The following is a 27,060-nucleotide window of genomic DNA, read 5'->3' as shown; positions in this document are numbered from 1 at the left end:
ACTAGTAAAAAAGGAATACTTTCATAATTAAAGATGTTTCTATACATGCATTTTTTTGAATAAAAATGGAATGAAGTTGCTTGATTTTGGGGCTTTGTGGGTATTGTAAGATTTCACAAGAGTTAAAGTTTTCATCGCCTAAATGAATGTGAACCTTCACCAACTCTTCAGGCAGTTTAATGTCCAGGATCATTTTAACAGAAAACAGCTATAAAAGTTACACCATCACTTTTGTGGGGTAATTTTTACGCGATATAATATAACCAATAAAAAGTATTTATCATAAAAAGTAGATCAAAATAAGACAAGACACGATAAATTTGAATAGTTTTCTTTGATTTCAACTGTGCTTTAGTTAACAAAATGGAAAATAAAAACATAGGAAGATCCTGAAAACATGCTTGAAAAATACTAAAAAATTCTTTAAAAAAATTCTTTAAAAAAATGTTAAATAAATAATATATTGATACTGGAGACTTGGCCTTTGGTCCACACATTCCTGGGACACGTGAGTAAATTTTGGCCCGCGGGTCACATGTGGCCCAACTGTTAAGTCTGACCTGCCAAACTGGAGTAAATTATATAAATAATCCTTAATAATTGTATATGTTCCCTCTATGTCTGAGATGTTAAATAACAAATACATTGTCCTTTGAACACGACGTTTCTGTAAGTTTACGTTTTTCCCCGAGAAACATCAACCCATCAGTGCAATTAGCTCTAAAATGAGAACAAAAGCCACAAAATTTGACATAGAAACTCAAAAATGTTTGGTTTTAAAGAAATTTTCATCCAGATTCCATGTTGTTTCTTTCTCTTATGTGGCGGAATACAAAATCACTCCATCCACTTCTGGTCCGAAGTCTGAAAGTTTGCTCACTCCAAGTTCAAACACTTGGCTGGTGTTAATGTAGCTTCAGTGTTTTAACTGCAAAAACAACAGAATTCTTAGTTCAATCTTTGAAGTTCTGCCTAAATTCTGATTTTTAGTTCACAAAGTATTTTACAGTAAAAGAAATTTGCTGCTGATCATCTGTCATTGTTGTTTCCACACCAAACGAGACGTCTGACGGTGGTGGAGGCGTGGCTTCTGTCCGTAGACATTTGCATGGCGGCTGCAGTGAGGCAGGTGGTGTGAACTCATCAGGATCACGCTGACGTGAAGCTCGAGCCGCATATGTCAGCCTCACAAGCAGCAGACATTCACGTCTCTCTGCAGGATCTGCTCTTCCTCCGGTCTGCAGCTGCAGCGAAACCTCCGAATTCTAAATTTACACTTCAATATTTGGATGTTTCAACATTTTCAGTTATTCTGGGTTCATAATTCTTAATAAGTTTGGGATAGAAGATTTCACTGATGCATATTTGATGAATATTTTTCTCTAAAATGTTGACATTTGTTTCCTACTTTGTCCTCATTCTCTCAACATTTTGTTTGTCTATTTTTTACTTTCATTATGATCATTAGCCTTTTACACCTTACTTATATTACTAATATAATTACTGAGTTTACACATAAATACAGAACAAATGATTGTTTTTTGTTTGTAATTGTTGTAACTATAGAGACTGAAGTTCACACTATTTGTTTTTGCTAATTATTTATTATTATGAATAATTAGGAAGAACCTTTTTTTATTTAGCCTATATTTTAAAAAAGCTTTATTATTAAATATAAGTAAAAATATTGACTTGTACTTTTTTTATAAATATAAGAAAAGCTTGTCTTTCATTAAGAATGTCTGTTTTTTGCTTCATAAGGACACGCATGTCTGTTGATTCTGGAGTAAAGTGAATTCCTTTGACTGTCGTGCAGCAATGTGACACAGAAACGCTGAGAAACAGAAGCAGACAAATCCTCCGCGAGTCGGCCGCGGCGAGCGTGACGTGTCCGGAGCAGATCCAGTCGGAGTCTTGTGTTCTGAACAGCACCTGCTTCACGTACCGGTTCCGAGCCTCAGGTAGGATTCTGCACGCTCGCTCACCTCAAGGCCGTGTCAGACCGCCGATATGAACATTTTGTACAGTTTACATAGATAAGAGTGAAGATGAGCATCAACAGAGATGAGATTTACAGAAATGTAGTTAAAGTGACATTTTTAACATTACATTTTATTAAGTTACATATGTAAAGTTGGTGGACTTCTCCTGTTATTAATATAAATGTTTTTGATATTTTAATGTAATAAGAATGAAGATGCTTTTTTTTGTTGTGTACATGTGTTGACTTTAACCATAAATGGGTATTTTATGCTGAATAAATGAAATGAAAATTGGTCATAAATGAGTATATGAGGAAGAAGTGAGAAGAGTTGTGGTCTTTATGTGAAATTTTAATAGATTTATCGTGACTAAACCGCGGTAAAACTACGGAAAAACTACGAATAAACTACACAAAGAGCACGTAAATCAATGTAGAACATGAACCAGTGTGATTATTCCATTGTTTATGTGCAGTTCATTAGTGATTTGTGCATCAATTACGCAATTTTAACGTGATATGTTCGCTGTATACACAATAAATAGGTTATACATTGGTGGTAAACCCGTGAAAAGTCTGTTAGACAAACGTGGAACAGACGTGGAAAGCCACAAATTTAAGTAAAGTAAAATAATTGTTAAAGATTTAAGTAATAATTGCATATAAACTTTGAACAGCTCAAACCAAAATCCTAAATCTCCCTTTTTATAAGTTTCTGAGAAATCTTCAGCAGGTCGGCAACTTTATTTGATTGTTTTAAATGTAGACTTTATGACTTTATTTCAGATGTGATGAATACATAAAAATGACACAACCATCAAAAGCTGTTATTTTCTAAGTATAAAAATAAACACGAATCCATCGTGTGAATCATTCAGAATCTGTCGCCACAAATTCTGCAGAGCGGATTGGAAACGACTCATGAATCCATATTTGGAGGAAGACTCCTGGTTGTGTCTGTAAACAGCAGATTTATGTTTCTCGGGTTCCTCTCGTCTCTTTTCTGTCCATGAAACTCTCCAAACATGCATGTGTCCATGTATGACCATTTGATGGTGAGAATTGGTTCCAAAGACAAGAGGCGCCCAGACCCAGATGTTGGGTCATGCAGACCCAACTGCGGTCCACCAGTTAGTGACCACGGATCTAGTGGCTCCAATACATCAATTTTCCTAACATTCCAGGACTTTTTGAATTCCATCTCATGCCTCAACACTCTCAGAGGATTATTAGCAACTGTTCTGCCTTAAATTGAGATGGAAAATGGCTACAATGAAGTCATGTTGAGTGGAGAAAAGCTCTCCGACAAGATATATGACCTCACTTACTGAAAAGACGCTCTGTGTTTGGTTCTGAAGCCTGGGTTTGGCTGTGCAGTCGCAATAAAAGAGCTTGATAGCAAACTTTAAGCGTCATTGATATGAAAACCTTTGAATGCGACAGTTTCCAGTAACACATCCAGCATGTGTGAAGTGGACTGAATCAACGGCAGCTGAAAAGAGCAAAGGACGGCATTAAGCGCACGCTCGGCTTTTCCTTTCATGCAGCTGAAGTGTCTGAATGTTTTTGTTTGGAAAGATGCTTTTGTGAAGCTTCTTTATTTATTTGTGTAGAAATTGTGTAGAATGTGAGATGGAGGTTTCTGCCTTTGCGTGTAGAGTGGAGCACATGTCAGCTGAGCGAGGACGCCGTCTGCGGTCCGGGTTTCCGGCTGCGCCTTGTGGACTGCGTGCGGAGCGATGGGAAGATTGTGGAAATGGAGATGTGTGAGCAGGTAACGGCTGCAGACAGGAAGTTATGGCCCCGATCGGCAGACCTGGTCAAGTCTAAGATGAAAACCAAAAAGAGACCAGAACAAAAACTAGACATCAGTGAGAAAAACAATAATAAATAAGGGAATAAAAGAAAAACAAAAGGAAAAAATAACTAGTGTGCTGGTTAAAATAAAAAGACAAAACAAAAGAAAATTGGAACCTTGCCAAACATAAATGAAGTTAGAGAGACTGCTGACCCAATCACGTCGACCGTCTGAGTCAGCAGCTCCCTGGTAACGGCTGACTAACCAAAACTACCTAAAGAAAACAAACAAAGCCAGTAAATCAAGACTACCAAGGTCCAACCTATATAACAAAACCCAGCATTTTGAGAGTGCAGAGGACAAAGAGGGAAAAGAGAGGCTCCCTGCCTGCGTTGGGGTGACCTCCTCGGTCTTAAATAACCATCAGGCGCCAATTAAGGCATCACCTGCCAGGTGAGCAGAAGGACTGGATGGAAAAAGTTCCTTCAGGAGCATGAAGCTCGTTTTAGACACTTTTGAAATTTTATTAAGATTAAAGATATTGTTTGTTTTTTTTACTACATTTGTCTTTTCAATTCCTATTATGTCATAAAATCATTGATTTTTGTGTTTTAGTTTTTTTCTTAATAGTCAGAACGTAGTCTCAAATACAACAGGATTATCCATCAAAAGTACTGATGGATAATGCTCTGCTCACCGTGCTTACAGGTTAAAGCCCGGCTGATGTGTTCTGCTGCTGTTTGTGATCTCCAAGCTCATTTCTTACATCTAATTCACAGGTTCAGTCAGAGCTTCAGGTGATTTTCTTCTCCTGACTGTAAAGATTTAGCAAATTGCTTCAAATCCAGTCGTTCAGAGTTTGTGTTTTCACCAAAGTTAAACTTCTATGGCATTTATTTCTAAAATTAGAAAGTTCAAAAACATATTTTTGTTCCATCCAATGATTCTTTTAGAAAGTCTCTGAAATGATGTAACATAAACTCACTGGTCTCTCTTCCGTCTTTTCTTCCAGTTTGGTCTGACCACCTCATGGCCGCTGCTGGAGAACTGCGTGGTTGAGTGTTCTGTCAGCTGTCTGCTCTCTGATTGGTCCCCGTGGTCTGAATGCTCACACACCTGTGGCGGTCAAGGTAAACCTCACCAGCAAACACACCTTCTCGTCAGCTGCAGCAGCCGTCTGTCTGCAAAAACATAAATTCAGCCTTTTTGAAACAAAACTTCTGTTTATCTGCAAATGAAAAAAAACTCTTCAGAATGGTTTTGGTTAAAATCTCAAATTCTTCTCAAACTCCTCTTAATTTAGTCTCCGAGTCAGAATGTGCACGCTTACATGCAGCAGCATACAGATCTACATTAGGAGTCACTGGAAGAATGTCTGCAGAGAACCCTCGTGAACGTCTTGAGGGTTTAATGGAACAGAGAGATCTTTAGAAGAACGTGACTCAACATTCAAGCTGATTTAAGATTTTAGCATCAATGTTTTCTGCACAGAAACTCAATACTGTAGATTCAAATAGATTTATTTCACTTCCAATCTCTAGAGAGAACAATCTGGAACTGAATGGGGTAAAACAATCTAAACATCTGCTTGACGTTTTAATATCCTGTAAGAATTCATTCATTTCTAATTCTGTTTGGGTTTATTAGGTTATTTGGTTTATTTGGTTCACAGGAGTTTAGGTTGTGTTAGAGCACATCTGGCTCTGCTTCAGTGTCAGGCTTGTGTTTTCACCATGACCTTAATCATTAATCAGTATTTTTTTATACAAATTAATTCTAGTTTTGGTTTTGTTTGAAAAAGCTTCAGTGCAAAAATGAACTTATGTTTCCAAGAGTTTAGCTCATTTACATTTGGTCAATTAACTGATGATTGGTTGGTTTAATTATTAATTGGTTGGTTAATTGGTTTATTGATTGGTAGATTAATTGATGATTGGTTGGACACAACCAAATAGTAATTGTTTTTAGAAAGAAAAATAAATTCTGGTTAATAATTGATGCACACCATTTATTATCTGGTGTGCATCAATTATTAACCAGAATTCTTTTTTTTGTTATTACTTTAATTTTTTAATGATACACACAATATTTTTAAAAACATGTTTTCTAAATGATTCCCACCATTTGGTTGAGCAGGCCATTAAAGGGTTAAGGTAATATTTTGATATTATTACGTGATATATTTTGTAGGTTTGAAATGGAATAAAGTTCAGAAAATGGAATTACAAATCTTGCAATCGTGAAACATCAAACATACAAGATGCAGGAAGGACTTTCATTTGAATAAACCCTTTCAAAATGGATGTTTTTATAAAAGTCTCAGCAGTTTTACGCCTATAAAATATAAGAATAAAAAATGTAAAATATGAATGAACAGTGTTACAGTAAAAAATGTTGTTTTAGTGAACATGATTAGCTTAAAATGGGACTAAAACTTCATTAATTCACTTGATTTCCAAGTTGAAATGAACAATAGTGTTCAGAATTATTAAAAAAAAGAGCTTTAATTAAAGCTTAAAATGGGAAAAACAGAAACTGTTAGGGCTGCCAGTATAAATCAAGTTTTCCCAGCGATATGTGGTGGGGGGGCTTCTGGTTGGTCAGGTTCGTGCTGCTGCTAAACGCTGCCTCACATAATACGGTCGTGTCCTTTCTCAAATCCATCCTTCCAATACTTTCCTGGTGACGCAGCCAATGCCAGATTGAGTCATGAAAAGTTTGTCCTCAAAGAGAGTGGGGGCAGTGGTTTCCATGGTGATAAAATAACAGTTAAACCAACAAATAAACCAAACAGAATAAAATGATAATCGACAGGATCTGTGCCTGATCCTGTCGCCGACGGCCTCTGGCTCTTGTACGTTTATTTCTCCAGAATAATGATCAGTTTTCTTATTGAGTTGTGAGCCGCTCTCCTGTACGGACAGCATAAATCATTCAGAGCGTCTAAAAATGCTCGTGTCGTGGGCACTCCTTCAGTCGGAGTGTCACTCACAACTCTGTCACAGGAGCTGGAACTCTCTGCCAGTCTCTCAGTTGGTTGTGACAGTGAAACGCATCTGTCTGCCCTAATGAGGGATTTGTGTTTGTCTGTGTCAGATGACGCAAGGATGGCGTCTGGTCGGGATGCCAGAGGAGTGTTAATGTGTTTGGTTTGATTTTAAGATGGCAGGCTGAGCTCCTTTTTGCTGTTGTCTGCCTGGGGCTTACAGAGCTCAGCGTATCCCCAGGCGAAACGCACGTACACATCCAAACATGACTGCTGCTGGATGGATGGAGGAAAGGTTACGTCTTTACCGAGCCTTCTGGGACGGCAGGCGGCTCTGCACCGTGTCGTGAAACTCCACTGTTTCACTGAACTAAGGAAGGAAGCACAAACCTGATATTATTTTCCAAAACATCATTTTTCATGTCAGCTATTTATTTTGAAAAGTAGTTTTATCAAGCATTTGTATTTCTTAAAAAGGTTCTGCACGCAGTTCACCGTTGAGAGCATCGGAAACAGAATGTTTTATGCCCCTTTTTTTAAGATGTGGCAAAAGAAACAAAAAAATCTGCAGCTTTTCTGATGCGAAGTATCCTCCGGTCTGGATAAAAGGTCTTCTGGAACGCTGTTTTCTAGGGCGGTTGGTCCGGAGCCGCAGAATCCTCCAGGAGGCCCATCAGGAAGGCCGTCCCTGTCCCAGCCAGCTCAACCAGACCAGATCCTGTCCCGTGAAGCCCTGCTACTCGTGGCTGCTGAGTGACTGGTCTGCATGCATCATAGAGGTACGCTTCCATGACGAGGACTTTCTTCATCAGTTCCTGTTTAGTGAGATTCTACACAATTTTCTGCAAAAACAGTTTTACAAGACATACAATTACATACAAGTGTAGAGATACATGTTATTTTTAAATGTGACTACACTGAAAAATGTCCTTCTCAAAACAAGTTAGAAAATACAGAAACCTAAATGTTTTTCTATGTTATAAAGAAAGAAAATCAGCCAATTGAACTGATAGAATTTGTCTTGGGAAGATATTTTAGAACAAGTTCTGATGTCCTTCTCTTTTAAGACAAAATAAATCTCAAACTTTGCTATAAACGCATTTACATCTACTGCTCTGATCATTTTTATAATATGTCCTAACCTAAGTGTGTATTATCATAAAAAAGTCTTCATAGACATACATCATGTCATATTTGGTTTTCCTGTCAATCTCACTACGTTCAGGTTAATCATCCACAGCTGTCTTCATTCAGTTCATCAACCTCAGTGGATTTAAGTCACTGGTTGTCAGGTCATCTACTCTCCCACCCTTTATGTTTATTAATGGTTTTGTCATGTTTTGGTTGATGGATTCAATATTCAGTTTCTGTCAGCAAAGCCTGGTATCCTGGGTATCCTGGGACTACTGCAGTCCAAATAGTCAAAAAATCCTTTTTAGATCAAAAGGCTAAACAATATATTCAAGATTTACTGTCAAAAGCATTGTTTCCACTCAGCATTACAGCGTGGTCCGGTCCAGTCCGGTGTGTTGAGTATTTTCATTATAAAATGGGCCCATTTGGTCGGACTGAATTGTACAATCTGTGGTTCCCCATTGGTTGAAAGTCCATAGAAAAATTGAACGGACTGTTTAGGGCGGAGCTTCTGTTGAAACCTGTTGAAACCTGCTGAAGGTCGTTACGACAGCTCCAAGAAAGCAGTTATATTCCCCTTCATCACCCGCAACCTACTCTCAAACAACGTGAAATGCTTTGAATATTTAAAGTACCAAAAGCAAAGAGCTGCTGGATGACCTCCATTGTTGTTGTTGTTGTTGTTGTTATTTTCTCTCCTCGTGAGCTGTGACGATCAGACTTTGAGTGGAAACACTCACCTGAAATGCCTGAAATTCTAAATTAGACCTAAACCATCTCTAAAGTCCCACTCAAATCATTTATTGAACTATTTTTAAAGGGTTGCCAGTGGTCTTTTAATCACAAATTTGCATTTTTTTTTTGCCAAAATTGAAAAAAAGTTGAAGAAAAAAAATTGTTTTCTAGGACTTAGTTTTTGCAGAGCAGCAGAAGTTCGTCAGAAATTAATCTCTGACTGTTGATGCTAAGTTACCCTGCCCTGACTTCCCATCATCCCTTCTGCTTACACTTTCTCCTGCTAGCTTACAACCCTCAAGGAAAACAGAGACGTTCATGGATCTATTTGTCTGAAGTGGATGCATCAGAATGTGTCCCACTGACTTTAGTACCGCTACAGCCTTAACGTTTTGAGTCTGCTCCTGACTCACCATGATTTGAATAAAGAAATACTCATAAATGAAACCCTAAACTTAAATTTCTTTATATGTGTCATCCATATGAGTAATGATAGAAACAGAATGACTCTTTTATGTGGTTTGGGTGATAGTGAAGCAAAATAAAGTGTTATTGCTCTTTAGTGTTACTTAATTTTTCCAAATTAATCTTTTTTTTTCTCAAAAGTCTTCAGTCAGAAAGACAAAAGCTTGTTTCTTCCTAAAAGCCATTTAGTATTTTGCTGCTCTTGTAAACAAACATTAACCTGCCTGTTTTGCCACGCTAATCTAATATGAAGTGAGAAAACCGCTCACTGAAATCCCTCTAAAATGTCTATTTAATCTTTATTTGCTTTGTTGCCCTTATTGACATGTTGTGGTGTGACAAAGCTCCTCATTACAACACTTAACATTGCAGTCGCCGTTCTCTAGTGTTGACAGGAAAATTAGAAAATCAGCTCCTCAGCGCGACAGCTGAAGTCCTTTTACTTCAGCACTTGTGGTTGTTTGTTTGTGATTCATTTCTTGGACACAATCACATACCTGTACTGATAGATTCTCTGGAATTCCTTGTAATATTTTAGAAAACGATGCATGAATTAGAACATTAAACTTCTACCACTTCTACCAGAAAAGGTCTGAAGATGCTGAAATTGATAGCTGACACTACTGAAGCTAATAGCTGAACGTCAACTAAAATATTAGCTAAATGCTAAACTAGCCTAAAAAAACTCAGAAAAAAAGAGAAAAAAAAAACATCTTAGGTTAGCCAAAAGAGCTAGCATGTTGCTGAAAAAAACAGTTAGACCTGAAAATAGCCTAAAAGACTGAAAAAACCTAATTTAGCCAAAAAAGTTAGCATATAGCTGAAATATTAGCTAAACCCCAAAATAGCCTAAAAGATCTTAGTAAATGCCAAAATTGTCCAAAAAGGTAGCAGAATACCAATTTTTGAAACTGTAACCTTTCAACATAATTATGAATAATACAAAGGCAGGAATATTATTCCAGAATAAATCAGCTTAAACCTTAAATAACTTTATACATGTTAGAAATAAGCGCAAGATAACATCGGGCCATTAATAAAAATAAAACAAAACAATCTGGAGGGCCGGATAGAATTACCCGGCTCCGGCCCCCGGGCCTTGACTTTGACGAGTGCATTAAACAGTTCCAACCCGGACCTCTTGAGAGCCCCCATCCATTGTAGGCTCGGACAGTCCCAGAAAGCCAAAATCGGCTGGCCCCACTTCAAATCTTTAGATTGACAGATTCTCAGACCAATCACTGTTTACTAACATCGTCTGGTCCCAAAATGGTGAAATTGGGCGATATCCGTACTGCGGAAGAATGGCGACTGAATAGACTTCATTTCATTGGAACCCGAGGTTTAAGGCATGTTCTATTGGTGACATCACAGCCTTGTTTTGTCCATCTCCATTTAAGTCAATGGAACGGGACGGTTGGGGCGGAGCCGCTGTAGCCACCTGTTGATTGGCAGAAAGTGATGACGACGTTAGAAATCACCAATATAGCGCTAAGCTAGCGATTCCATTTTCCTCTTTACAGCGGTATTCTTCTCAGCCGTCTTCTTTCAAACAACGTTAAATTCCTGTTCTACACGATGTACAACAAGTAAAGCAAGAAAAAGACGAGCTGCTGGATGACCTTCATTGTTGTTGCTTTTCTAGCCGTTGCACTACAATGATATGCTAGCGGTCTACACCACGCATGCGCAATGAAAACAGTGGGAGCGAGGCTTAACTGAGAAGAAATGCTTGCCAATTTGCAATATGCTGCCATTTTTACGGAAGTTTTTGACTCTGTTAATAACTCCGGTCTTACTGTCAGGTTTTGTGATATTGGTGTTACTGTCAAATCAATGTCATGGTTCTTAAACTATCTCACAGATTGCAATGTATTAAATCATTTCTCAACCTCATTGTGTCACCACAGGTATTCCACAGGGATCGATCATTAGACCCACCATTTCCCCTACTGACATTAACAGCATAGTTTTCTATGTAGACTTGTCAGTCCACCTCTATGCTGATGACATACTCCTCTATTCCAGTGTTCCCTCACTAGACGTGACAAAGAAAAAGTTGCAATATATTGTTTGATTTATTTTTTCTTCTTAAAAGTTTGTGCTTCTTGCCAGGTCACTGTTGAAAATAAGATTGTTTTTCTTTATCTGTCTTGCCCTGATAAATCACAGTTAAATAAATAAAGTGGTAGGAGCTTGAAGATGAGGCCTTTAGAAGCTAAGTCTCAGGAGTGGAGAGAGAAGAGATACCGGACAATTGATATTGATGACATTCATGTTCACATCAGTGCAGTAGTGAAAACTGTCTATATTAAAAAGTAAATCTAAAAAGCAAAAACAGCTTAAGACTTTTCTAGACAAGTTTTTCCTTAAAAACTTTTTCTCAGTTATGATCAGCATTCTTGTATGGATATTTCTATCCTCTAACACAGCATTGACCTTTGGTTGTCCATGTTTCCCTGCAGGGTGGAGAGTGTGGAGAAGGAGTCAGGAGAAGGAACCTGTCATGTATCGTCCACTGGGGGAACTTGAACGAGCCCCCTCCCCAGCCAGTGGAGGCGGAGCTCTGTGGAGACGTCATCAGGCAGCAGCTCCTCCAGCAGATGGAGCAGCCCTGCTTCGTCCCCTGTCCAGGTAAAGTTATTTTGTTTAGCCATTCTATAAGTGAGCAGCTGCAGTTTTCTTTTTACCGTTTTATAAAACCCAGAGCCATCCGTCTTGGTTTTGAAAGCACGACTCCAATAATTATCAAGGGTCCCTGACTACAGAATCAATAATCAGACTTTTCAGCACAAACTCATTTGTAGGAGTTCGCCAATACATTGTCCCCTCCTATGCATGGTTGACATTCTCGGTTCCACGTAATTGCAAAATCAATAAAAGTCATAAATTAACTAATAGCCCATTTAATTGTTCATGATCGGCTTCAGTCTGAGAAGAAAGTGCGAACGGCCGACCATTGCAGAGATAACAGCAAAGTACAATCCTCACATGCAAACAAAAACATTACAAAAATGTAAAAAAAAAGCATCTAGCTGATGTCTGTAGAATTACATGGAAACATGAAGCTGATACACAGAAAAATGATCTTTAGAATGATCTCCTGGCCCCCACAACATTTCAAGGTTGTAGACTTCTCTGTGAGACAGAAGAGAAACAATGTTCATGCACATTTTTTCTACCGGCATGTTGTAGGTGAGAGACTGTAGTACAACACATACGGGTAAGTAATGGTGTGGTTGGGATATGCTGGTGTGTCTCACTGATAATTCTGTTTTCAGCCCACCAGGACCCTGCAGACTGAGCCTGGAGTCCTTCAGTGTGTGTTCCTGTGTGCTGCCTGATTGTTAGAAGTGACAAAAATATACAGATTAGAGTGGAGTTTGTTTAGTATCCTTGATATAAGGCTGTTTTGAGCCTAACTAGTAATGTTAAAAGTACAACTAGTTAACTAGTGACCGCTAATAAGGTTAACTAGTTAACCAGTAATGTTTAAAAATGTGCACTTGTATACTAGTGGCACTTATTTGTGTTTAGTTAACTAGTGACACTCTAAAAACACCACTAGTTAACTAGTAAACACAAAAAGTACCTACTGGTAAACAAGTGCACATTTTAAACATTCCTAGTTAACTAGTTCACATTTTTATTTACCGCTAGTTAACTAGTAAACATAAATGGGACCCACTAGTATACTAGTGTAGATTTCTAAACATTACTAGTTAATTAGTTCAAACTTTTGGCTATTACTAGTTAAAAAGTAAACGCAAATAATTCATACTAGTAAACTGATGCACATTGTTAAATATTACTAGTTAACTAGTTCTATTTTTTACTCACAGTTAGTTAACTGATAAACACTAAAATAACCTACTAGTAAAGTAGTTTACATTTTTAAACATTACTTGTTGGCTAGTTCACATTTTTTGGTTTAATTAGTCAACTAGTAAACACAAATATTGCCCACTAGTGAAGTAGTTTACACTTTTAAACATTACTTGTTGGGTAGTTCATATTTTTTGGTTTAATTAGTTAACTAGTAAACACAAATAGTGCCCACTGGTGAGCTAGTCCACATTTTCAAAAAATACTAGTTAACTAGTTCACCTTTGTGGCTGTCACTGTTTAAATAGTAAATACAAATCATCCTCAATAGTAAACTAGAGTACATGGTTAAATATTACTAGTTAACTTGTTCAAATTGTTGACTGCTGTTAGTTAACTAGTCAACATAAATATGACCCACTAGTAAACTTGTGTACATTTTTAAACATTACTAGTTAGTGAGTTTACATTTTTGGCTGTCACTAGTTAACTGGTTGTACGTTTGACATTACTAGTTAGGCTTACAACAGCCTGATATCAAGGATATTGATTTGATGATAAAACTGTTTGCAGTAATGTCGACATCCTGCGGGTTCACCCCATGTGTACAGTATGTGAGTTCAATCATTTAGGAGCCAATACTCAAACTTTACTAACTACAGTGCAGTATAAGGACACAGTAGGACACCAATATCTGTACACCATGAGTTTGTAACTTACACTATCCTTCTATTAGTCTATTCTTGCATAGTATTTATTTAGAATATTTAGCAAATAAGATACTTTCAGGCTTACCTTTGATGAAAGCACACCGGAGGAGGCTGTACAAAATAAACAATAGCTATTCAGAACCAAGGAAAGAGGTTTTTTTTCTTTATACACTTAAGAAAGACCATCTTACCTGTGATTCAGACAGCTTAATTTAATAAAGTGTAAATATTTTTGAGATACACATCTTCATCACGGATTTTCTGCTAATACAAAACGGTGATGGCTTCTAAGAAAATTCCAATATGATGCCTTTCATTGATTCGCCACGTTATCCAGAGGAGGGTCTGGGTGCTCAAATAATCCCAGGAGCTCCAGTTTGTTGTCAATAGCAACCTCTGCTCAAAGCTGCCAAGGCGAACTAGTCGTGGTGGAAAAGGGAGAGAGAAAGCAATAAAAAAGTTCATGGAAAATCACACAAATGCAGCTCCCCGGCTTTGATAAATGTTACTGGGGTCCCACTCCGGAGCCAGTGGGATGAGGTTGAATTTACCATCAGATTCTGGTTTTCCTTCATTCAACTCAACAACAATTTCCCAGTTTTCCTGAGTTATCCCATGCTGATCAACATCCACTCAGGCCTGCTGATAGCAGGCAGTTTGATTGCTACTAGGTGCTATTTTGTACACCTCGGTTTGATTTGGCTCTGTGTTGCCACGGTAACATCAGCGCAGCGCTCAAAGCCCCGCTTGTGTGTTGATTGGTCCTGTTGTGTTCAGATTCCAATGACTTAAAGTGTCACCAACTTTGAGCTGATTATTTGGTCTGCCGCTCGACGCAGCAGCAACACTGAGGGAGAAACGAGAAATACGCCGACTGTGACATTTGCTCAAACTTTTCTGGAATCATGAAAGCATTTGATTATTTTGAGTGTTGAAATATTATCTCTAATAGCGTTGCCAGCTCATAATAGTAAAAAATATATTTCTCCTGTAACTCAACCAGAAGTCCAAGTGGGCTCCATATGGTTTGAAAGTGGGCAGAGAGTGTGGCTGGTTTGGGTTTGTCCGCAGTTTCTGTGGTGACCCCACCACTGACTTAAGTGGGCACTCAGTGGGGGCACTGTAGCATGCTAGTGAACGCCACTGTAGCATGCTAGCGAACACCACTGTAGCATGCTAGTGAACGCCACTGTAGCATGCTAGCGAACGCCACTGTAGCATGCTAGCGAACACCACTGTAGCATGCTAGTGAACACCACTGTAGCATGCTAGCGAACGCCACTGTAGCATGCTAGTGAACACCACTGTAGCATGCTAGCGAACGCCACTGTAGCATGCTAGCGAACACCACTGTAGCATGCTAATGAACGCCACTGTAGCATGCTAGTGAACGCTAATGTAGCATGCTAGAGAACGCCACTGTAACATGCTAGCGAATGCCACTGTAACATGCTAGCAAACGCCACTGTAGCATGCTGGCAAACACCACTGTAGCATGCTAGTGAACGCCACTGTAGCATGCTAGTGAACACCACTGTAGCATGCTAGTGAACGCCACTGTAGCATGCTAGCGAGCTCAAATGCAGCATGCTAGCGAACACCACTGTACCATGCTAGTGAACACCACTGTAGCGTGCTAGCGAGCTCAAATGCAGCATGCTAGCGAACACCACTGTAGCATACTAGCGAACACCACTGTACCATGCTAGTGAACACCACTGTAGCGTGCTAGCGAGCTCAAATGCAGCATGCTAGCGAACGCCACTGTAGCATGCTAGCGAACACCACTGTAGCATGCTAGCGAGCTCAAATGCAGCATGCTAGCGAACACCACTGTAGCATACTAGTGAACACCACTGTAGCATACTAGCGAACGCCACTGTAGCATGCTAGTGAACGCCACTGTAGCATGCTAGCGAACACCACTGTAGCATGCTAGCGAACGCCACTGTAGCATGCTAGCGAGCTCAAATGCAGTATGCTAGCGAACACCACTGTAGCATGCTAGCGAGCTCAAATGTAGCATGCTAGCGAACACCACTGTAGCATACTAGTGAACACCACTGTAGCATGCTAGCGAACGCCACTGTAGCATGCTAGTGAACTCCGCTGTAGCATGCTAGTGAGCTCTGCTATAGTGAGCTAGCAACCTCCGCTGTAGCATGCTAATAAGCTCCACTGTTTTATGCTAGTGAACTAAGCTGTAGCATGCTAGCGAGCTCTGCTATAGTGAGCTAGCGAGCTTCACTGTAGCATGCTAACAAGCTCCACTGTTTTATGCTAGTGAACTAAGCTGTAGCATGATAGCGAGCTCTGCTATAGTGAGCTAGTAAGCTCCACTGTAGCATCCTAGTGAGCTCCTCTGTATAGGGGCAGTGAGTGCCACTGTAGTATTCCAGTAAACGCCACTGTAGCATGCTAGCGAGCTCCACTGTAGCATGCTAAAGTGCCCCACTGTAGCATGCTAGTGAACTTCACTGTAGCATGCTAGCAAGCTCTGCTATAGCAAGCTAGCAAGCTCCACTGTAGCATCCTAGCGAGCTCCTCTGTATAGGCAAGGCAAGGCAAGGCAAGTTTATTTGTATAGCACATTTCATGTACAGAGACAATTCAAAGTGCTTTACATAAAACATTAAAAGAAACAATCAAAAGAAATAGTAAAAATGTCATTCATCATCATTCAAATCATTAAAATAAAATTAAAAGAAAGTAAAAAGATTTTAATTTAAAACAAGCATAGATAAAAAGTGCGGACGTAAACTTTTGAATACATATTAATCAAATGCAACTGAGAACAGGTGAGTCTTTAACCTGGATTTAAATACACTGAGTGTTTCAGCAGATCTAATGTTTTCGGGAAGTCTATTCCAGATCTGTGGAGCATAGACGCTGAATGCAGTTTCTCCATGTTTAGTTCTGACTCTAGGAACAGATAAAAGACCGGATCCTGATGACCGGAGAGGTCTGGCTGGTACATACTGGGTCAGGAGGTCAGTCATGTATTTTGGTGCTAAACCATTCAAAGCTTTATAAACCAGTAACAGAACTTTAAAGTCTATCCTCTGACAGACAGGTAACCAGTGTAAAGACCTCAGAACTGGACTGATGTGGTCTACTTTCTTGGTCCTTGTGAGAACCCGAGCAGCAGAGTTCTGAATAAGCTGCAGTTTCCTGATGGATTTTTTTGGTAGTCCTGTAAAAACACTGTTACAGTAATCAAGTCGACTAAAGATGAAAGCATGCACTAGTTTCTCCAGGTCCTGCTTAGACATCAGATCTTTAATCCTTGAGATATTTTTGAGATGATAATAGGCTGATTTAGTGACTGCCTTAATGTGTTTATCAAAATTTAGGTCTGTGTCTATCTCTATCTATAGGGAGAGTGAGTGCCACTGTAAAATGCTAGCAAGCTCCACTGTAGCATGCTATCGACCTTTACTGTAGAATGCTAGTGAGCGCCACTGAAGCCTCCTAGCGAGCTCAGCTATAGCGAGCTAACACGCTTCTCTGTAGCATCATAATGAGCTCCTCCCTATCGAGGTAGTGAGTGCGATTGTAGCATGCTAGTAAACACCACTGTAGCATGCTAACAAGCTCTGCTTTTTAAAGCGAGCAATCTCCTTTGTAGCATGCTAGCGACCTCTGCCTTTTTCAAGCTAGTGAGCTCCTCTGTAGCATGGTAGTGAGCTCCTTACAGCGAGCTCTGATTTATAAAGCTAGCGACCTCTGCCGTAGCAAGCTAGCATGTTTCGCTGTAGTGAGCTAGCGAGCTCTGCTGTCCATCAGGCAGCTGGCTAGCATAGCGAGCCTAGCCACTGAGCCCCCATTTAAGCCAATGTGGGCAATAGCAGGGGGGCCACCATAGAAACTGTGGACAAACCCAACTGGGGCCCACATTTCTGCCCACTTTGAAACCATGTGGGGCCCACTTTGCTTTGCTGGATGGGAAACTGCAGGAAAGAGCTGCACTCGACTGCTTTGTGTTGCAACTACATCTCCTATAAATTTGACTTTTGTGTAACGCTCTACACAAACTATAACCATTAAAGAAATAAGACTTTAACTGTCAGTTTGCATGGAAGCTTTTGTTAGCAGTTAATTAAAACAATGTTCTTTTTAAGCTTAAGTGAAGAAAAGGACCTGCTGCTACACTTTTGATTGAGTGCAAGCTCAGTGAAAATTGTTAACTGTTGTAAAAATCACCATAGCAACAAGGAGTTAACTGTCATCTCGTGACAGCAGCTGATTCTTTCATCCTTTTTATAAAAACGTAGATTTTTTCTTGAAGTCGGCGCTGCCGGCCAGCTCGTCTTCACCTGTCTCAGGGATTTTTCTTTCACTGAAACCTGCCATGAAAGTTTACCGTTCAGGAATAGCAGACAATGTGCTCTATTTGAATATCTGTCATTTTGTAAAAGACTGAAATGTTTTAGCTGATTACGGCTCAGCTGTCCCTCTTCATGGCTACTGCCTCATAAAGCATTTGTGAGGCTTCGCTGTGAAGAGCCTCCGCTCATCCCCCTCTCCTCTGATCCTCCACTTCATTCATCACGCAGTCTGCTGCCGCTGCGCCTCCTGGCTCACAATCAGTGTTTGAAGAGAACGGACATGTGTGCGTTTGTGCTCCTTTGTGATGTTTGATGTGAAGGTGAGGATCCGAGGCCAGCTGGGGTTGGTTTTGTTGACACGTATGTGTTATTACTTCATGGGGCTCTAGCAGCACATGTTTCCATGAAACAAGGGTTGGAAAAGTGCAGCCATAGAAAAAGATAATGAGATGCTTCAGTCCGCACACAGAAAGATGCCCAAGCAGAGAATCAAAGAGTTGTTTGGGCTGAAGGGTGCAGCCCTGGGCGATATCATCTCTACAAGATAACCACAGCAAGCATCACAAAAAGGCTTTTTGTGTCTGACATTTAACAAACTGTTTGCACATCATTTGTTCACACATAAGACCTTCAAATACAACCAGCTTTTCTCAGCATAAACAGCCCTGAATGGATCGTTCCTGTCCAAAGAGGCCTGCGGGTTTTTCCTTGAACTAGCACTCTTAAACTTTCTTGATTTATCATCTTTGGCCCAACAGAGTTTTCAAAACTTTAAATATCGTCTATTGTTTTGCTTCTTCTCTCAGGGGATTGTCATTTGACTGAATGGTCACCGTGGAGCTCCTGCCAGTTGATCTGCCTGGAGGGGCGGAGCTTCGAGTACACCGGGCGCCAAGCTCGATCCAGAGCTGTGATCGTTCGGGCCGTGGAGAATCAGGCCAGCTGCCCCCATCAGGTCTTTGAAACCAAATCTTGTAAAGGTAAGAACACGTTCACACGAGGCTTTAGATCTGGTTCCAAACAGAGCAGAAGACCAGGAGTGTCAAACTCAATCGCACAGGGGCCCAAATCCAAAACACACCTTAGATCACGGGGTGAACAGGATAAACATTTATTTAACACTCTAAAACTACATTATTAAAACTTAAAAATGTAACTGCAACCAGTACTGATCTGTGTCCGGTACTGACTTAAGTTTAGGGTTAGTAGGACAAACATTCGGACCCTACCCACTATCAGAGGGCGGGGTAATGCACTACCAGGATACTGGTACGGTCCACGTCCCAGTACCAGTTTGTGGAGCTATCTTTATGTTGATAAAGATAGTTAATATATTTGTTAAGCTTGTAAGCAGTTTATTAATATAACCTTTGTAGATAATGGTCCCACTTTAGATGTTAATGAATCTTACTAAGTATGTTCATAAACCTTATTCGGCTAATTGTGCTAATAAGTGTCTTATAACACTAAAAACACAGAAATAATGTTTGCTAATGTGTTAATAAAGCTTGTTAAGGAGCCTTTTTATAAGGAGTTACTCAAATGTCTGATAAACTCGTGTCGCTCTGTTCTCTCTATGTTCTAGAAAACAACAATTTAAGTTTAATTCTGGCTAAAAACAACATAATCACAATTAAAAGACCATTAGGAACAATTTTACAACAGATCAAACATGGTTTGATGACCATTTCTAACCTGGACGGACTGAGCTCATGATTCCAGGATTGTTGTTGTAAAATCAGGCACAAAACCATGATGAACGAGTAAATACAGTATCATAGAGATTTGTTTTTATTCCTCTCATTTGGAGCTATTCATATGCAGCCTATAACAGTAATAGTCGTTTGTTTCCACCTGGACGAACTGACACGGCTGTGTAGTTAAACCCTTCAGCCTTTTGGAGTTACTTGTACTTATCAAAACCATAAATAAAACCATTTTCTTCTTCTAACGCCGGAGTCACACAGGACGCGATAGCGCCGCGCAGCGGCGCGGAGCGGAGAGCGCGCCGCTGCGCGGCGCTCTATTGGTCACACCAGACGCGATTTGTTTCCGCGACGGTCGGCATGCGCTTCTGCTAGAGCTATTGCTTTTTTGCCATCATGATCAATAACCAGGATATCTCCCAGTGTTTCTGCTAAAAGGAGATGGTCTCTGCCCCTGTCGACACAGACCCCGCCCCCCAACTCCGCAGTCGGCCCACTTCATTGATCGGCTTGTGCGCGCGTGTGCGTGTCTGTCTGTTCTGTTGTGTGTCTGTGTGCACGCACGCAGGTGTTTCCGTCGGTCAATTAATAAACTAAAAATATTACCAGATGTTTCTTCCCAGAAGAACCGCTCCTCTGCCTCTCTCTCGTTCAAACGCAGCCCCGTGTCCCGCTCCAGTGTGCCCCCACTGCCCCGTCTGCCCTGCTTTTTTTCCTCCCAGAACCCTGCAGCCCAGCACACCCGCTCCGGAGATCTGTGGTGTCCGGGGTGGGGGCTCTCGCGCACGCGTGTCTGTGTGTTTTGATTGTATGCATATTTTCATCTCTACTGTCTGTTTAGACACAAAAATTTGATAACATTTGTCAATCGCGGCGTTTTATTGTGAAAAATTGGTTCTATTTTGAAAATAAACCGGATTTTCTCATGTATTTCGATGCAACTTCCTGCCAGTATTGACGCGGAGCGCTCGCGTCGCGCGGAAGAAATAGGCCAGACGCCGAAACGTTGCGCTGCACCGCGCGGACCCTCCGCGCCGCTGCGCGTCGCTCCGCGCTTGGTGTGACCGACGCAATAGGTTAACATGGGCGCCGAATGGAAGCGCACGCCGTTCCGCGCCGCTTCGCGGCGCTATCGCGTCCTGTGTGACTCCGGCGTTAGTTTTCTTTACTGGAAGTTTGGATGCCCTGTTGTGAGTGATCTCATCTGGTATAGAGCCCCTTCTCAGCATCTGTTGTGATGAGTAACCATGCCAACTCGAGTGTTGTTTATATGCTCTAGCAGCTGATTGGGTTTCAAAAGCCTAACCTATCTCTGGAATAAAACTCCAAATCCTTAATGAGCGGAGGAGTGGATGTCGCAGATGTAGGGCAGGTGCGAGCCATGAAGGGGCAGATTAAACCATCACTTTCCTAACTCATCAGGGACAATATGCATGAGATTGTTGGCTAATAATATGAGCCAGTTCCAAACACTGACGAGCAGAGAATTATCAAAGCACAGTATCTTCTGTTTCCACCAAGACACATTTGTTAAACCTGAATCTTAGATTCTTAGTGTTCTATCATACACTATTGTTTGTCATCTAGTTTGCAAATATTGTCATAGGGTTAAAAAAAAAAAAAAACATTTAAAACTGGACTGTACATCGGTTTATTCTTTTCAACGTGGGTTTTATGGGAATTTGAGTCCTTCTTAAACCTGCCCCCCTTTCCAATTCAATTTTATTTATATATCGCCCAATCACACAACACAGTTGTCTCAATGGGCTTCACACCTGTCATTGTCCAAAAACATCAAATCAGTCGTAAAATGTAAAGAATAGCTGATTGCTGAACTAAACCAACCGGGCATCCCCGCCCGGGATCTTTAAGGAAAAAGGTAAAAAGAAGAAACTTCAGGGAAGTAAGCATTAAGGAGAGATCCTCTCCCAGGACGGACAGGCGATGTACCAGGATTGTTAAAGAAAGATTAGCTTATCTAACTCTACAACTCCAGATGGGGCTGATGGACAGCTGGGGGCATGAATGGAGCCAGAGCCGAGGTTCACGGCCAAGGGCAGGAGCAGAGACAATCCTTTATCCAAATGGTGCTCGGGTAAGCCCTGGGGGCTCGAGTCGAGCCAGAGGCGAGGTCCTGGGCCAAGGACAGGAGCACAGATGATCCTTCATCCAGATGGAACTGGGGGACAGGTGTGGGTGTGAATCGAGCCAGAGGCCAGGTCCACGGCCAAGGACAGGAGCACAGACTATCCTTTAACCAGATGGGGCAATGGGAACAGCTGAAGGCACGGGTCGAGCCAGAGGCCGGGTCCACGGCCAAGGACAGGAGCACAGCTCCCCCATAGAGGAGTGGAAAAAATGACAACACAACATGGGGAATCACACTGCACCAAACAGAGGCATGGAGAACTAAATGAAAAATAAGTGATAAAGAAGTGGTCTTCTGGTGGAAATGCAATACTGTTTATTTCTAGGCTGGTATCAAATTTGGGAATGGAGTCTGGGGGTCTGAGACAGACCTGAAAAACAGGAGTTTGTCTGTCATTCTCTTTGGAGATACTGTGGTCGCTCGCTTTAACCTTTTGCGGTTTCCCTGTTTTATATATTTTCTTTTGGAACATTTTAGTGTGCATAGTTTTTCTTTTTTTACAGTGTATTGTGTTCTGCATCTTGATTGGCTGTAGACTGTTGTCAATCTCTTCCATGCTATGTCTCCTGTAGAGAATGTGTTGTTTTCATTCTATTAAACTGGTTTTGTTTTTCTGTGAAGGTTTGAACTTTGAGTTTAAAGAAGAGAGAAAAGTGTGACTGAGTCTGTCTGAGAAAAGTGTCAAAAGTGTGTAGTGAGGAGTTTTATATCCTTAAAGATTTCTATAGTTATTGTTAATGTGCTTGTGGATTTCACCTATGCTGGTTATTTCTAGAAAGCAACTCCCGCCATAAATGAGAGACCACTGTAATTAAACATATAAGAACACAATCATCAAATTGTCATGTTTGTAATGACTGATCAATAACTAAAGCCTGCATGAGATCGGTAAAGCCATAGTTACAATTCAAAAGACAGCAGCTGGTCCACTAAAATAAAACAGGAGAATTTTACTGTCTCCGGGATTCCAGGGCTGGCAGCAGTCCAACCAAAACACGGTCATATAATCTTAATCATGATTAAACGACCATGAAGCGTCACTGCAGAGACGCTCCTTCTGTTAGTGATTGTTCTACGAAGCACTATCGACGACGGATGTAGTTTTAGTACAAACGTTCTCTGTATTTCTGCTTTAACATGATTTATGAAGTAATTGTTTAAAAACCTGTTAAAGAATATAAACGTCTAATTACCGATGTATGTAAACATGTACAGAACATTTCCAGTGACTAACAATGAACTTTGATTTTCTTTTCATCTATACCTGGGTTATTTCATTAGTGATAGTTGGATCTTTTGTAGCTCCAGTCTTTCCTTTGTTCAAGAGAAAAGAAAAACACCGGTTTGGGTGTCTGTGATCTTCTCCTCACATCAAACTCTCTGTGTGGTTTTTATCTGCCAACCTAAACGCTTTGATTGTACGAAGGAGTGCCAATTTCATACAATTCAAACCAATTTGGTCTCATTTTTTTAAAGTATCCTTCGTCCTGCAGCACTCTGCTTCAATACCGATGTTCTTCTTTTCTTCTTGTCATTACAAGCATAATATATCTAACCTGATGCTGTAACGTTCGGGAGGTTGGGAGCCGCCGGAGTCTGACGGCAGGTCTGGATGCCCAGCACAAGGTGCTAACGAGCTCTGCCTCTGCTGTTTCTACAGAAGGGAAATGCCACACTTACCAGTGGAAAACAGGAGGCTGGAGCAACAATGAGAGGGCGGTGTGGTGTCAACGCTCGGATGGTGTCAATGTCACAGGTGAATAGTTGGGGTTTCATCTGGACCCCTGAGACTCATGAAACGGAGCCGCTCCCGGGAGCATCCAGACGTCGGCGAGGCCGGCTGCAGCTCAGACGGCGTTTTTTAACCATGAAATTAGTCAGTTCTAACTTTTTTCAGAGCAATTTAGACCACATCAGATATCTGATGGTGGAAAAACGTATGTTTGTCCCTGAGAGTCGGTGTGTTCACAGCAGGCGGTTCTGGTGGTGGAAGGTTCAAAGCGATCATCTACAGAATTCATAAAACCAGGATTCTGTCTAGACTGTGTACTAACCAGGATCATCCATCCATCCACCCATCGATCCATCCATCGTTCATCCATCAATCCTTCCATTAATTGATTCATCAATTCATCCATCCATCCATCCATCACACCATTCCTTTCATCTACCTTTTAATCTATTTATTCATTCATTCATCCATAATCTGTCCATCTACTCCACCAATACTTTCATTTATCCTTCAATCCATCCATCATTTCTTCCATCCTTTCATCCATCCATCTTCTCATCCATCCTGCCATGAAATGTTACTCAGCTAGCTGAGAAAACTGTTTTTTTTAGCAGGATCTCCAGCAGAGCTTTCACACAGCTTCACATCCGCTAACACTTCTTAAGAAAAGCTGTCTGCGTCTCGTTTTTTCCAGACGTCTGAACCGTTGTATTTTGTTCCTATGGAGAAACAGTGTTTTACTCCAGAAGACCATCACCCAACCAATAAAACCCATTTATATCATGTGTGTCCATCATCTTACCTTTACTCAGAACCCATGATCATAGTTCAGGGTAAAAGCATATATTGACCGACTTAGCTCTCACTTTACCACAAAGGACAACTGCATCTCGACACATCTAGGATGCATTGGTCATCTTCCCTCACCTGTGGTCAGATCATTCAGAAATGTAAACTGCTTCACCTGAGGAAGTGACTAAGGAACACCGTCATGTTAAGAACCAGAAGATAAACGAACAACTCTAGATCGTGGATTAAGAAGGGACCTTTTACCATTTGGTTCCACCAAATTATTTCAGTGCCTTAAAAGTTCTTAACAAATTATAGGACAAACTCCTGAGTCCCGCTGTCCTTCATAATCAGAAAGATGTCAGAATAAAACTGCAAATTGAAGTTTGAACAGTGTACTTTCTGTGGGTTGCAGACTTCATGCCTCTGCACTCACACACTGTTTCCGTGTGTTTTAGCTGAATTTTACACCTTATTTGACCTACTCTGAGAGCGGCGGCTATTGATTTCCCTGCTCCCTTTTAAGATAAGCAATCAATAAGGCCGGCTCTGGCAGCAGGGACACCTTCAGCACCTATAAACATAACTATGCATTTATATTTGAGGCGAAGGAAGACGGCTTATAGAAAACAGTCAAAATGCTCGGAGAATTAAAGGTTGAAGAAAGTCCGATGTGTGATAAATACAGATTTCATTGGAGTTTATGGTAAATCGGAAACCTCAAGCTGGAGGCACAAACGTATGATGTATTGACATGTAATTCTCCATGCTAGAATTAAATACTCGTTATTGATCCGGACCAATGATTGCCCTTTGAGTCCATTAATCAGGCATGACAGAACATTAATGTGGTGATCAGTAGGTTAAAGGCGCAGCGTTTAGATTATGTTTTCTTTCTTCAGGGGGGTGTTTCCATCAGAAAAGGCCGACTACGCTCCGGCACTGCCATCCTCCGTGCACGAAGCCCTTCTCTCACTGCACACCGGTAGGATCATTGTGCTTTGATCGAGCAGCTGCGATCTCTATAATTCTGCCTTTCCCTGTCATTTTCTGCTCACGCTCCGTGTGTAGAGTTGTATCGATTCTGACAGATGACATATTTAATTTCCCACAACAGGCCATCAAAAGTTAATCATATTAATGGGAAAATGTGAGCTCAAAAGTGCACAGCAGCAGGAGGAATATGAAACATGATAAGTTGATGTTTACTGCCACTTGGAGTACGGTTATGTAACTGCACCTCTCCATGAGCATGGGTTCACTGGTCAGCTTCAATGGCCCTTTTTATGATGATCAGTCTGTTATTTATCAAAAGTGGCTGGATCTGCAGCTTTTCTGGAGGTGGTGTTGCAAATGAAAAACTGGAAATACAATTCACTCAAAATACCATTTAGACCAGGAGTGTCAAACTCAAAACACACCTTAGGTCGCGGGTTGAACAGGATAAACATTTATTGAACACTCTAAAACTGCATTTTTAAAACTTTAAAACCGTAACTTTTTAACATAATTATGAACTAGATATATAGCATTACCTGTGATAATGTTAGTGTGAATGATGTAAGCTGAGCTGAAGATGCTGGAATTAATAACTGAAAACACTGAAGCTGATAGCTAGCTAAGATATTAGGTAAATGCCAAATTGGACAAAAAAAAACCTAGGTTAGCCAAAACAGATAGAATGTAGCTGAAAGAAATAGCTAAACTTCAAATATCCTAAAAAAAAAATGAAAAAAAGTCTAAATTAGCTAGCATGTAGCTGAAATATTAGCTAAACTCCGAAACAACCTAAAATAACAAAAAAAAAGAGAGGAAATGTTATCTAAATTCAAAAATAGCTTAAAAAAGCTGAAATTGAACAAAAAAGCTAGCATGTAGCTGAAATATTAGCCTACCTCTAAAACCGCATAAAAAACAAACAAAAAAAGCCTTAATTACCCAAACAGCTAGCATGTAGCTGAAATATTAGCTAAACTCCAAAATAGCCTAAGTTTTGGTAAATGCCAAAATAGTCCAAAAAGCTAACAGAATGACAATTTTCAAAACTGTTTAAAATAATTCTGAATAATAAAAGACAGGAATATTATTCCAGAATAAATCAACTTAAACCTTAAATAACTTTAAATATTTTACTCTACATAAAAATATCTTTTGTCAAAATTATACAAGTTAGAAATGAGCTCAAGATAACATCGGGTCATTAATAACAATAAAATAAAATGATTGACTTTGACACGTGTGACTTAGACCTTCATCAAGATCATTTGGTAGAAACTATTCTAACCCTGACGTCCGTCCTCCTCCAGAGTGGAGTGTGTGGGTGTGAGAAGGGTTACACTGAAGTGATGACCTCCCACGGCTTCCTGGACTACTGCACCAGAACCCCGGGGTTCGACAACAACAAGAAGGCGGATGTGAAATCCACGTCTGGGAGATTAAAACCTCGGCCGTCTCAGGCCAACGACCTCTTCAGCGAGTGGACGTTACGGCCTGTCGGACCAGGTACTGAAATGGAAATGTGCACGGCTCAGCCTGAGAACGGCTTTGAACCAGCCTTTGTAGCTGGATCAGAACACCAGGGGAGGAAATCATTCTAGGTCAAAGTTTTTTACAGAGCTCATCATTATAGAGAGAAGAAAAAAAAACTTCAATGGAGCATAAAACTGCAGAGAAATGCAGTGAGCCTGAGAGGAAACTTTGTTATTCTGAACTGGAGGAGAAA

The 27,060-nt window shown here is 40.5% G+C and overlaps 1 protein-coding gene and 1 long non-coding RNA gene across 2 annotated transcripts in view; one reads left to right on the top strand and one right to left on the bottom strand.

Moving 5' to 3' along the window:
* Positions 1-27,060, top strand: part of thsd7ba (thrombospondin, type I, domain containing 7Ba) — a 255,311-nt gene that overhangs the window by 224,518 nt on the left and 3,733 nt on the right. The window contains exons 20-28 of the mRNA XM_024286085.2: positions 1,817-1,961; positions 3,640-3,755; positions 4,792-4,909; positions 7,399-7,544; positions 11,565-11,733; positions 18,769-18,942; positions 23,478-23,573; positions 25,241-25,323; positions 26,645-26,840. Coding sequence (XP_024141853.1) covers positions 1,817-1,961; positions 3,640-3,755; positions 4,792-4,909; positions 7,399-7,544; positions 11,565-11,733; positions 18,769-18,942; positions 23,478-23,573; positions 25,241-25,323; positions 26,645-26,840 — 1,243 coding nt within the window. The remainder of the gene's footprint in view (positions 1-1,816; positions 1,962-3,639; positions 3,756-4,791; positions 4,910-7,398; positions 7,545-11,564; positions 11,734-18,768; positions 18,943-23,477; positions 23,574-25,240; positions 25,324-26,644; positions 26,841-27,060) is intronic.
* LOC112154867 lies at positions 11,826-14,326 on the bottom strand. The gene is made up of 5 exons (XR_002920724.2): positions 14,186-14,326; positions 13,826-14,053; positions 13,720-13,745; positions 12,321-12,439; positions 11,826-12,237 (listed from the first exon to the last, which is right to left on the bottom strand). It is a non-coding gene; the product is annotated as an uncharacterized LOC112154867 (long non-coding RNA).

The sequence above is a fragment of the Oryzias melastigma genome, linkage group LG21 (assembly GCF_002922805.2).
Source record: "Oryzias melastigma strain HK-1 linkage group LG21, ASM292280v2, whole genome shotgun sequence".
Lineage (NCBI taxonomy): Eukaryota > Metazoa > Chordata > Actinopteri > Beloniformes > Adrianichthyidae > Oryzias > Oryzias melastigma.
The sequence above is the reverse complement of the archived record's forward strand: the minus strand, read 5'-3'. Positions and strand labels throughout refer to the sequence as shown.